This window comes from Pseudonaja textilis, chromosome Z, assembly GCF_049901715.1.
Source record: "Pseudonaja textilis isolate UNSWEBS1 chromosome Z, rPseTex1.2, whole genome shotgun sequence".
Classification (NCBI taxonomy): domain Eukaryota; kingdom Metazoa; phylum Chordata; class Lepidosauria; order Squamata; family Elapidae; genus Pseudonaja; species Pseudonaja textilis.
The window spans coordinates 104330353-104342711 of NC_142008.1; the positions used below are offsets into that span (position 1 = coordinate 104330353).

Genomic DNA, 12359 nt, shown 5'->3' on the forward strand with positions numbered 1-12359 from the left:
CCCCCAGGAGAAGGCAAAAATTGAGCAGCAGGGGTAACAGCAGCCATAGCATGCAGCTGCGGTGGCTGCTCACATTCTTCATTTTGCCATCCCACAGGAGACGCAGAAATTGAGCAGCAGGGGTGGCGGCAGCAGCCAGAGCATGCAACCTCCACGGTCACTTGCTTTCTTAATTTTGCTGTGCCCCGGGAGAAGGCAGAAATTGAGCAGCAGAGGTGGTGGCGGCAGCTGGAGCATGCAGCCTCCATGGCCACTCACTTTCTTCTTTCTTGCCATCCCATGGGAGGGGGCAGAAATCAAGTGGTGGGGATGGCAGGGGCTGGAGCATGCAGCCACTCTGGCTATTCACTTTCTTCATTTCGCCAGAGTGGGAAAGACAGCCAGCCGAGCCCAGGGACAGTTGGGGAGGCCCAGCAAGATCCAGGAACAGTGGAGCGGGTGGCAAGTTTCAGGGTTGGTGGGGTTTGTAATTTTTTCATGGAGCACTTAGAGCAAATGTAGTAGTTATAGTTTGAGAGTTTTGATACCCAGTAGTTCGTGTAGAATCTAAAAGAATTTGATACTATTGTTTTTCCCTTGAAAAATTAAAATATCCAATGGCATTCATTATTTTGAGGCAACATGATACATTGTTTGAGCATCATGGATTTATCATCACGGAGTTTGAGCATTATGGAATAAAAAGCTGGAATATCACATAAATATTAATAGATCAAATGTTTTTTTAATGTTTTGTTTATAATGAAATATCAATCTATCAAACAATTTAATTTTTTTTATTGGACTCCTCAAAGAATCCGCCTCAGAAAGGATGGCATATGACTTCTGATTTGAGCTTCTTCGGTGATGGACCGAAATCTGTGATCGTGTGTGGTTTCGATCTGTGCTTGCTGCTGGAGCACCTCGAGCTGGCTGGTTTGGGGATTAAGCCACCCCATAGAGGTGAAGAGTGGGGAGACCGCCAGCAGACCTCCCCAGCTAGCCATTATTCCCTTTCCCAAAGGCAGTTGCAGCGGTGGTCAGAAATGGCCACCTCAAAGAAGAACTGAACTGGAAAAGAATGTGCAGGAGGAATATAAGAAGAGAAAGTTTTGGCTGACCAGGTCAAACTGAAAAAGCAACAACATAAGGTACCCTGGAATTTGAATTATTAAGAATAACATTCTCCCAAAGAAGATTTTGAAGTGGCGAATGAGAGAGGGAAAGGAAAGGATTTGGTTTTTTTTCCTTCCCCATATTAACAACCAAGAAATTTAAGTAAGAAACTGACAAAAATCCACTTTGGCATTAACAGGCATTTAAGCTGAAAATAAAATGTCAAAGGGATAATAAAGATTTCTGGATTTTCAAAAACTTTTAAAAGAAGGAAAGGAGAGAAAAGGAAAAAAAGGGTGGGATCTGAAAAAAATGGAGGAGACTACCTGGAAGTAAAAGGAATTAACAGTGAATCTTTAACAAGATTTCTAAAAGATACATTCCAACTGAAACTTTGTAACAAGATAATAGAATCCCAGGAAGAGAAAGTGGAAAAAAGAAGCAAGAAGAAACAGCTTGGATTATTTGGATCACTGGGAGATTTTTGGATTTTTGGTTATTGGATCTAAAGAACTAAAATCAATTGGGTGGTTGTTTAAAAGTTTTAAAAAATGGTATCACTCTTGGAAGAATTGAAAATGGAACTTAAAAAACAGAAAGAAGATGCACAAAAAGGAAGAGGGTTTTTTGGTTTCGTATTTCAATTTTTAGAAATGGAGATCCTGAACTATGAGAAACAACAAGAAAAGCCTGTAGATCAAAAAGTGCAGAACAAAGAAGAAGCCATCTTCAATGACCAAGTAATTCTTTGTGGGGGGAAAAAAGAAAGAGGGGAAAGAGAGTGAAAAATTTAAGATCTGAAAAAAAAAGGAATAGTTTGAAAAGTAATTACAATATTAGGAAGAAACAGAAGAGAGGATTACAGGAGCGAATTAGAATTAGAGAGACAAGGGGTCAAAAAGGGGAGGGAGAAGAAGAGGGGGAAGAGGGAAAGGAAAAGAAGTTATAAAGTACAGAAACAGGGATATAGAGAAACAGGGAAAACATACAAGGATTAAAGGTATAAACCTATTTAGAAGACATAGAGATAATGGGTGAAAATTTAATTGAAAGAGGGATTGTGCAAGGGTACATAAGATAGTATTGTTATATTAAAAATAGAAATTAACTTAGAAAATATGAAACAAGTGTGATTAAAATGATAGATAAAATATCATGGTAATGCAATGGAATGTTTGTTAATAAATAAATGAAATAAAGAGAATGGGAGAATGAAATTAGGAAAGGATGGGAACATTTTAATTATTATTAATGACTTATAAAATTTTAAGTGAAGAGAAATATGAAAGAAATATGAAATATTATAAGTGTTCCTAAGGAGGTATGATATTCCAATTATGTGTTATATTGAATGTTATAATTGTTGGGAATAAATTGAAGTTTAAATAAGAGTTGAATTGACAAAAATTAAGATACAAAGGTGTCATACTCCAAGCAGTAACTACAGGGGAAAATTTTAATCAGAAAACAAAATGTGAAATTGAAACAGGACAGACAAAAGTGTAAATATAATGATTAGAGAGATGTTGAAACATATATATATATATATATACACACACACACACACACACACACACACACACACACAATTCTAGAATCTAGAAAAGAATGAGATAATTAAAAGCAAGGTTGAGAAAACTAAGAGAAGGGAAAAATTATTGAGAAAATATTAAAATAGTAATAAGATATGGAATAGAACACCAAGATGAATAATAAATTGAGTTTGTGTCTGTATGGAGAAGTGATAACCTGGGACCATGCTATTCTCAAAAAAAAATATTTTATTTGTATTATGTTTTGTGAAAACCTAAATAAAATTTTTACACACAAAAAAAGGATGGCATATCAACTTTCTTTATCGGTGATTATAAACATTTATGGATACATTAATTCATATCATTTTATTAAGACTGGATGAAGTTTATTTTTGCAAAGATATTGTAGATAAATATGTAGATATATGAATAAAAGTTTTCAAATTAAATATGTCAAATTTATTTTTAAATATTTCCCAACAAAAGTTATTTTTTCATGCACAATTCAATATATTGTTATTATGCAATATATTTAGGGGTTTATATTAAATTATTATACTGATTTTTGGGATTTTTGTCTGAATTGATAGATATTACAATTTTTCTTTATGTCTGTTGTTATAATGCTTTTTCTATATTCTGTTTTAAAGTTTAAATGACAACTTAAATCACTGTTGTATGGGACATGATTCTGAGTATAAATATTTATTTCCTTTGTTTTTTTAAAAAATATAGTAAGCCAATCTGAACTTTATTATATTTTTCTCTGAAAAATTAATAGAACTTATGCCTTCAAAATTAGATGGTGAAAAGGTTTGAACATTCTAAAGACTGGAAAAAAGAGCTTCTGGTATCTATGGATAATGCATACCACGAGTTGCTATTACCTATCTTGAACCAATTTTGTGTCACAGCTATTCATGTTGACATTTAGAGGTGCTTCTCTCAAGATGGACCTATTTAATCTGCAAATCAATTTTATGTAGCAAATATTATGGTTGTGCAAATTATTTCAACTGTGGTATGAGGTAGAAAATTGTTTTAAAGTAAGCAGCTGAATGATCTCATTATTCTTATCTCATCTCCATAGTATTACTTTACTCCCATTAATAATCAGATTGATGTTCTTCCTAATTGGTTTTGGAAAGTAACCATAGTGATAAGAAAGACCAACAGTCAAAAAGAGCTATAAAATCATTTGGTGTCTCAAAATTTTGTAAATATCTATAGCATCTTTTGAAGTTGGGTTGAAGCTCTTTAATTACTAACCATTAGCAAGTTTAAATGAATGGATGTTGGACAAAGAACAGCTGTAAAGTTTAACACTTCATGTTGATTTAGGTGAAATATTTCATAGTTTTCAAATTGTTTCAGATTCAGTTTACTTTGGTTTTTATTCCCTGTCTATTTCAGAAGTAAGTTAATATTCTCATTTGTTATTTCAAGATGAAGCATTTTGATTTATAAATTACAGATAACTCATCTGACTTCAGAAAGTAAAGTCAAATAATGTTAAAACATAAATGGAAAATTGCCAGGAATCCTGAAAGAAAATAATCAAAAATCACCTTTGTACAGTTGTCAAGAAAACCAAGTCGATAACTCCATTAAGTTAGCAACAGTGAAATTTAACCTGAAGTCACCAGCAGTCAAGTTAACACGAAGGACAATTTGAATTTATACCTTAAGGAGGACATAATGGTGATCAATGTGGAAAGCCAATTAAAAGCATCCTAACTTAAGTTCAGAATTGCTTTGACCTGCAAGATGTTTGGCAAATAAATCTGATGATAACAGTAATAATAATAAGTGGGCATACAATTTTTCTTGTTGAACATTTTTTGTTTCTCTTGTTTGATTTGTAATATCTCCCACTGCAAGAGACTAAAAATAGCTTGAGATGCTTGGCATAACTCCCAGATTTTTTTTCAAATGGACACTTATGAAAGAAATTTCCCTTTAACTCATATAGAGCAACTGATTTTATATGCTTTAAATTATTAGAAGGTGGAAGGATTTTTCAATATCAAATATTTAGAGATAGTTTTGCTATTGGGTTACTTCAGTGTTGAAGTAATTAACTACAAATGGTACAATGTGAAAAAGAACTGAAGCATGGAATAATGTTGAGCAAGCATTGTTTTATCATTGCCACAGATGTATAATAGTTGAAGTTATTGTTACCAAAATCTTCATTCAAGAATTATCCATTGAGAATAAGATATCAGAGTTCAGATTTTTTTTCACTTTCTGCCTTATCTGGACCCCAACAATAACTAAATTCTGCTGTGCTTTTTGTGACTAACACCGAAAGTATAGACTTTTATTTTGAAGCAATTTCAAATATATATCTAGAGCATTAGATGTGCATAATCATTGAATGTTTAATTATGTTCATATACTACATGAAAGGAAAACTAAGAAAGATCTTAGGACAACTTAAAACAGAAATTTGGATTTAAAAGATACAGAATATACATGTATTTGGAATGGACCATGAATGGAATACCACTGAGATCCCATCTAGGAATCTAAGCAATTCAGAGGTAAATCTTTATATATTTGTCATATTCTGTGTGATGTATACATAGCAGAATAAGTTTTATTTATGTAATGGGTTTTATGAGGAGATAAATGTTAAATTAGATAATAGGCAGTTGGATAAAACATTGCTATTATTTTTTGTAATAACTGAAGCGTAGCATATTCTTTGTAAATCTGAGTACTTGTGAACAGTTCTACTTAATCCAATAAATGTATCACTTACTTTAATGAACTTTTATAAAAGTAGATTTTCTAGGTATTGTAGAGATAAAGTAAAAACATGCAAAATGAAAATCATAACAATAACATCAGCATGCTAAAAGCAAAGAAGCAAAATCATTTATTATATGGTACAAGTTAGTAGAATATTTATTATTCCTTCTGCAGTCAGTCAGTTGTTTTATTTCAGTCACTGACTAGCAAAACAAGCATCCCCATCTTTTAATTTCAGGGGCTTACAAAAAAATGGAGTTGAGAAAAAATTATACAAAGATTAAGTGATATCTTTCATTGGCATAATTCCGACTTCTCAAACATAATCTGGAATTCATGAAATACCTTCTCAGAATTCACCTGCAAATTAAGAGCAAAACTTTTAATGCATTTGGCTTTTTAAAAATGTTGCTATTATATTAAGGATAGCTTGTAAATTTTTTGAAATCTGTAATGGTGAGACTTCTCAAATTCTAAATCTATTAGTTAAATTTTGATATTTTTAAAGTGACAAGTTAGTCTAAATAAATAAGTTCATTCATTTCCTTTTAAAGAAAAAAATAGAAAAGATAAATCTCTCCTCCCCCAAATTTTGGAGGACTTGGAATAGTTAAAATAGCATTTTGTGTACTAATCATAAATTAACATGTCTATATTACTTAATATTTGGCACCTATATATTGCATTATTGTTATTCAAGTGCAAATAGAGGTTAAAACCTGATCAGATGAATACATAATGCACTACCCTTCTACATATCACATGAAACTGTCAGAAGCATTGCTAATGTTCTAGGCTAGAGGAACATCAAGAAGAGAAGATACTTTTCCTCTAGGTCCCAGTTTTGATGGGAATCCTTTCTCTTCTTCTTAAAATAAACAATTGCATACCTAGTTATCTTGTGGACAATGCTACATCTAGTTTTGCCCTAAAATAAAAAAGTTAGAGCCTGATATAGGATCAGAATCTGATGATAAAATCTGTTTTATACAGTGAAATATCCCATTGTTGAAAAAAATATTTTTTTTTTGAGAAGGAGAAACAACCATGGAAGTATATGTATTTCAAACTCTGTAGAGAAAATTCATATATGCTTCTTGTCCTTATCTTCAAATAATTTTTAATGAGACTGATAGAAAGGGCAGAAGAAAATATACACTTAAATGAAGCAAATGTACTTTATAGAATTGACTAATGCATAATAAAAGCCATTAGGAAGAAGGTTTTGAAAGATCAGACACATCAATTTCAGAAAAATGCAAAGGGTATCTGTCATAATACTTAACAAATCCATAAGCAAAAATAGATAGATTTGAGTTTTTTGTTTGATTTATTTAGGGCAGGGAATAGTTGTGAAGACAATTATATTTGATAGACTGGGATTGTTTTCAGGGCGTCTAGTATTTAGGCAGTAACACACAAAACAAGCAAGATTTAAAATGTCCATATAGGTTTTCTTAAAAGAAAAGTAACATAAGGAATGTGTTTTTTTAGTCAAGAAGGATAAGTGATGAAAGGGGTACCCAATTATCTTTTGGCTATCTCCTTCTCTCCCCATGTAACTCTCTCTTATTTTCACCCTCTAAGATTCTAGAATCTAGACCTATATCAACAATTTCAAATATGCAACTGTGATTATATAGCAATAAATTTGTGCAAAGGAATGTCTCTTGTGAGATTTTTATTCGTGTGCTAGAAAGGAAAAAAGGAAGGAGTTTGCTTTCATAGACTGTGCAGTTGAAAAGAGGTGGAATAAAGAAACAGCAAGTGGTTTAATTTTTTTCAATTTTTGAAACTGTTGATTATATAAGTTAATGTTTTAATATGGAAGGGATGAACAAGTTTAACCTATCTAGTTTTGTGACACATTAGATAACAGCCACATAAATATCTGACCCTATAAATATATTTAACCTATGAAAAATCCTTGTGTGCAATAATCCTTAACCTGATTCTCTTGTTTCCCACTAGGAACAGCAATCTCACCTGTCGTTCTTTGCTGAAAAACTTATCTTATGAAAAAAAAGCTTCTCAGAATCTTTCTTTCAGACAAAACCAATAGCTAAGAACTATAAAGTTATATAGCTGTATTGATTATTTGCATTTAATATAAGGCTGATTGTGACAGAGAAATTGAACTTTCCTAGTTTGAAGCTGAACTTACAGTTTAACTTTAAAGGTAACTTAGTCTTCAAAAAGTAGTTCTAGTCTTTGGCAAAGAAGGGAGGCACAGTGCTCCCATTACTGCCTTTTCTACAGTCTCAACTCTGAGACTTCCTTAAATTCAAAATTTTCAAGAAAATAGGTGAAAAATTCTGCTCTTTTATTTCTTTTGCAGAAACAAATGAACAAAAATTTCCTGCAAAACACAAAAATGTATTTGCAGAACTCATGTTGAGAAAATTCAAAGGATGTGACATACTTAGGAAAGTACATAATTGTTCTCACTTGCCAATATGTTGCCTGAATTGCTTGACTCATTCTGGTTGGCAGGGGTCTAAAAAAAAATCCCAATATTTCTTTGTAAGAAGAGGATCTATTAAAAACATATAAAAAAAATTCCAGGTGGTTCAGATATATGATTTCCAATCTTCATTATTTAATGAAATTGAGAATAATATTTCTAAACGTCCAAAACATTTTCAGAGAAAATGTGAGATACTGGTCTTAAGGAAGAAAAGGAAGAATGGAGCTTAGGCCACCAAGATTAATAACATTTTCCCTTTTTATTTCAGAATTACTCTACTTTCCACCAGCAAAAAGGAAACCAGTCAACTACTACAGAATTTATCCTTCTGGGATTTGGCAATTTTCTTGAACTGCGAATAGTCCTCTTCATATTATTTCTTCCTGTTTATACTTTGTCCCTTGCTGGAAATCTCCTAATTGTTTCACTGGTTGTGATTGACCAGCATCTTCAGGCCCCCATGTATTTTTTTCTTGTTAATTTGTCTTGTTTGGAGACCTGTTACATTTCAACCATTCTGCCCAGGATGCTAGCTAGTTTTATAACTGGAGATCAATCCATATCAGTCTATGGATGCATTATACAATACTATTTCTTTGGATTTTTTGCAGCCACTGAATGTTACCTTTTAGCAATGATGTCTTATGATCGATATATAGCAATATGCAAACCACTACATTACAATATTCTCATGAATGGTAGGCTCTGCTTCCAACTGGCCTTTATATCTTGGATGAGTGGCCTTTTGACCAACACTATCATAACTGCTTTTCTGCTGGAACTTACCTTCTGTGGTCCCAATGAAGTTGATCATTTTTTTTGTGATATATATCCAGTAGCAAACATTTCATGCAGCAATACACATTTAGTAAAGCTTGCTACATTTATTTTAGGCATTATGGGAACAGGTCCACCCTTTCTCATAACAGTGGCCTCATATATCTGTATTCTTCATAATGTCTTACAAATTAATTCTAAAAAAGCCCAACAGAAAGCCTTTTCCACATGTTCATCCCATCTGATTGTAGTGACACTTTTCTATGGGTCAATATTTCTTGTCTATATAGTCCCAGAGATTGAAACACTAAAACAGCTGCACAAAATCTTTTCTATATTCTATACTGTCCTGACTCCTATGCTCAACCCCCTTATCTACAGCTTGAGAAACAGAGAGGTGAAGGAAGCTCTTTTCAAAGTAATCAGAAAACATAGCAACAAAATTTCATAATCTCATAGTACTATAAATGTCTTAATGCAAATCAGGATATTCAGAAATGATTTTTTCTGCTTTTTAAATAAAATTATCTTGATCTACATCTATCTTTCAGTGATGACCAGATTACTTCTCAGTATGTTTGTATCTATGTATGTATGTACAAATACCTATTTAAATAATGGAGTTATTTAAGAAGTACTCAAGTGTCTTTCTGCTTTTAAATTTTCATTTTATTGCAGAAATTTAACAATATAAGTCTGCAAAGTAGTATGATCCAGAAATCCATTTTTCATTTTTTAACAGCAAGAAATTATAGTCAGTTTGCCTTACCCCAAAAGATACTCAAATGTTAGCATTCCTTTTTGCAGAATCAAGAAGTTAAGGGACAACCTTAGTGAGTGGTCTTCAAAGTGTATGTGTGATACAAACTAAAATACTACCCTCTTCTTTTTCTCTTTCCTGTCCAATTGCATTCCTTTTTTGCTGAATTTTATCTACTCTGTGTTCCTCAACATCCACATACATAAACATAGTGTTTTGTGGCTTTCAAGGAATGAGCTAAGGCATTCAACAACCAACAATGTTTATTGTAACAAAGAAACAAGTTACTCATGTCAGCCACTAACTAACAACATGGCTGGCAGATGGGCAACAGCTCATAACATCTGACAACTCCCTTTTATAGTTAGCTGTCAGATGGCTCAGCCAATAAGAACAAACTCTGCTCCTGCTTAAAATGTGGACTGTATTGGAAACTTCCGTTGAATGCAATACTCCTTTCCCGTGGGCTAGGAGCATGTGTAGTCCTTCAAGTAGGCCAGGCACTGTCTCGCTTGCCCTGGCCTTCATAGTTCAGTTCGCACAGCTAACAGAAGAGGATCTCCTGTAGGGCCAACAGTCTCCAGTAGAGGCAGTATTGGAGTTTTTGACTTGGGTTTGTGTAGGATACCTTCAAATGGTAGATCTGTTTCTGCGTTGTGGCTCGTGCGTTGTTGTCTCAAAATGTGGGTCATCGGAATCCACCAAATCTGACTGCCCTGTTTCTGTATGTTCATTCTCCAGTGGGTGACCTGGGGAAGTACTCCATCAACCCCTTACTTGAACGATATGGTGATGCCATATTCGGCCAACCTGTAAACTTACTTTGTAAGAACTGGGGCCTGTTATCACTGCCACTTGGCCTGGTACCCATAGAGGACTACATAGGAAATTCCTAGCATATATGGAATTGCCTATCTTAAAGGATCTAACCTTGCTATAAGAGTCTAAAGGAATAGATGCTGCATGTCTCGGGTGGAGCCTATCCAAAGTATTTCTTAACCTCCTTCCCATGAGTAGTTCTGCTCAGGAATGATTTGTCACTGTGCTGGGGGTGATATGCTGCAATAGTAAATATTTGGCTAGTTTTGAATGCCAATTCTCACTCCCCCGGCACCATAGGACTTCCTTGGCTTCCTTCCTTGACTTCCTCATGGGTCTCTCAGTCTGACCATTCACAGCTGGGGGATAACGGGATATAAGGGCATGTCTGACCCCCTTTTTGGCTAGAAATAATTTGAAATTAGCTGCTGTAAATTGTAGGCCATTGTCCGACAGCAGAATATCAGGGAACCTATGTGTTGCAAACAAATGCTCTAGTGCTTTAATTATGGCTTCTGAAGTAGTTGTGTACATGAGGGTCAGCTCTACCCATTTTGAATAAGAATCAATGATAATTAGGAATGTACGGCCTTGGAAGGGGCCTGCTAAGTCCATGTGGACTCATGACCATGGGGACTTAGCTGATTCCCACTCTCCTGGATTGGCCGCTGGTGGGGCTGGTCTAGATAACTGACATGCTTGGCATGTCTTGACCTTGTTTGTAATATTTGTGTCTATGCCAGGCCACCAGATGTAGCTCCTTGGCAGGGTCTTCATCCTGGCAATTCCTGGATGTTCCTCATGCAGGCTATCTATTATTTCTAGTTTCAATGTACTTGGAACAATAACTTGGTAGCCCCATAATAGACACCCTTGCTGGGTGGATTACTCATGCTCTCTGGCTCTGAAGGGGAGGAATTTGGTATCTAATGATCCTTCTGGCCACCCCCTCCTCACCCAGTCCAAGACTTGCAGGATTACCTGTTCTTTAGATGAGAAGTGTGCAATATCTGTGGCAATTATAGGTAATTGTTGATCTTCTAGTAAAAATACTGCTGCTGAAGGAGCGGGATCTACAACCTGGGTTGGCAAGGGGCAGCAGTTTAGGGCATCTGCATGGCTAATCCGCTCTGTGTTACAATGTGTAGGAATAGGCAGTGACGAAGAGTGTCCATCGAGTCATTCTGGGAGACAAAACTGTAGGGCTTTGACAATCCCCAGACAAGATGCTTAATAAGGGCTTATGGTCAATCATAAACTCAAATTGGTGACCATAAAGGAACTCATGGAACTTTTTTACAGCAGTGATGGATACTGGGGCCTCTTTATCAATCTGAGCATAATTCCCCTCAGTACTGGACAAAGTTCTTGAAAAATAAGCTGTCGGGGCTTCCAGGCCATTTGGCAATTTGTGTGCAAGGACAGTGCCAATTCCAAAAGGAGATGTGTCACAGAAAAGGACACACACACACAAAGGCAGATTCCTGTCAAATTGAATTAACATGCTGTCTGATGATAGAAGATCTTTGACAGCTCAGAAGGGAAAGTCCTCTTTGGGCCCCCATGTCCAGGTAGCATGTGCATCAAGAAGCCTATGGAGTGGCTCTGCAATGGAAGCTTTGTGAGGTAGAAAAGAGCTATAGAAATTAAGGAGCTCAAAAAGCTTGCAGTTCTGTCTTGTTTGAAGGTGTTGGGGCATCCTTAATGGCTCTTACTTTTGACTCAGTGGGATGAATACCATTGGCCTCAATGTGGTACCTAAAAAGTCTACTTGGTTGACTGCAAATTTGCATTTGGATTTTTTAAACTTAAGACCTGCTGATTGGAAACAGGCTAGGAACCTTCTAAGGTGGGAAAAAAGTTCTTCTTTGTTGTGTGCAGAAATAATTAGGTCATCAAAGTAGGGCACTACTCCTGGTATGCCCTGAAGCAAACGCTCTATCAGGCATTGAAATAAGCCTGGAGCAACAGAAACTCCAAACTGCAAACATTTGCATTTGAAGGCACCACGATGGGTGACAATAGTTTGTGCGTCAGTAGTTGAGATGTCAACAGGTAGCTGCTGATAGGCTTGGCCCATATCAAGTTTTGCAAAAATGGAGCCTTTTCCCAATGAGTGTAATAAATGCTGAATTATTGGCACTGGGTA

At 35.1% G+C, this 12359-nt stretch overlaps 1 protein-coding gene across 1 annotated transcript; it reads left to right on the forward strand.

Annotated features, from left to right (window-relative positions):
• Positions 1-279: 279 nt before the first annotated feature.
• Positions 280-9082, forward strand: LOC113451491 (olfactory receptor 10A7-like). The gene is made up of 2 exons (XM_087918446.1): positions 280-300; positions 8159-9082. The coding sequence occupies exons 1-2, from the start codon at positions 280-282 to the stop codon at positions 9080-9082; spliced, it is 945 nt and encodes a 314-aa protein (XP_087774572.1).
• Positions 9083-12359: the final 3277 nt, after the last annotated feature.

Coding starts and splice junctions, on each gene's coding strand:
- LOC113451491 (XM_087918446.1), top strand. CDS start 280: ATGGGAGGGGGCAGAAATCAA. Junction 301..8,158: donor TGGGAGGGGGCAGAAATCAA/GTGGTGGGGATG, acceptor AAAGGAAACCAG/TCAACTACTACAGAATTTAT.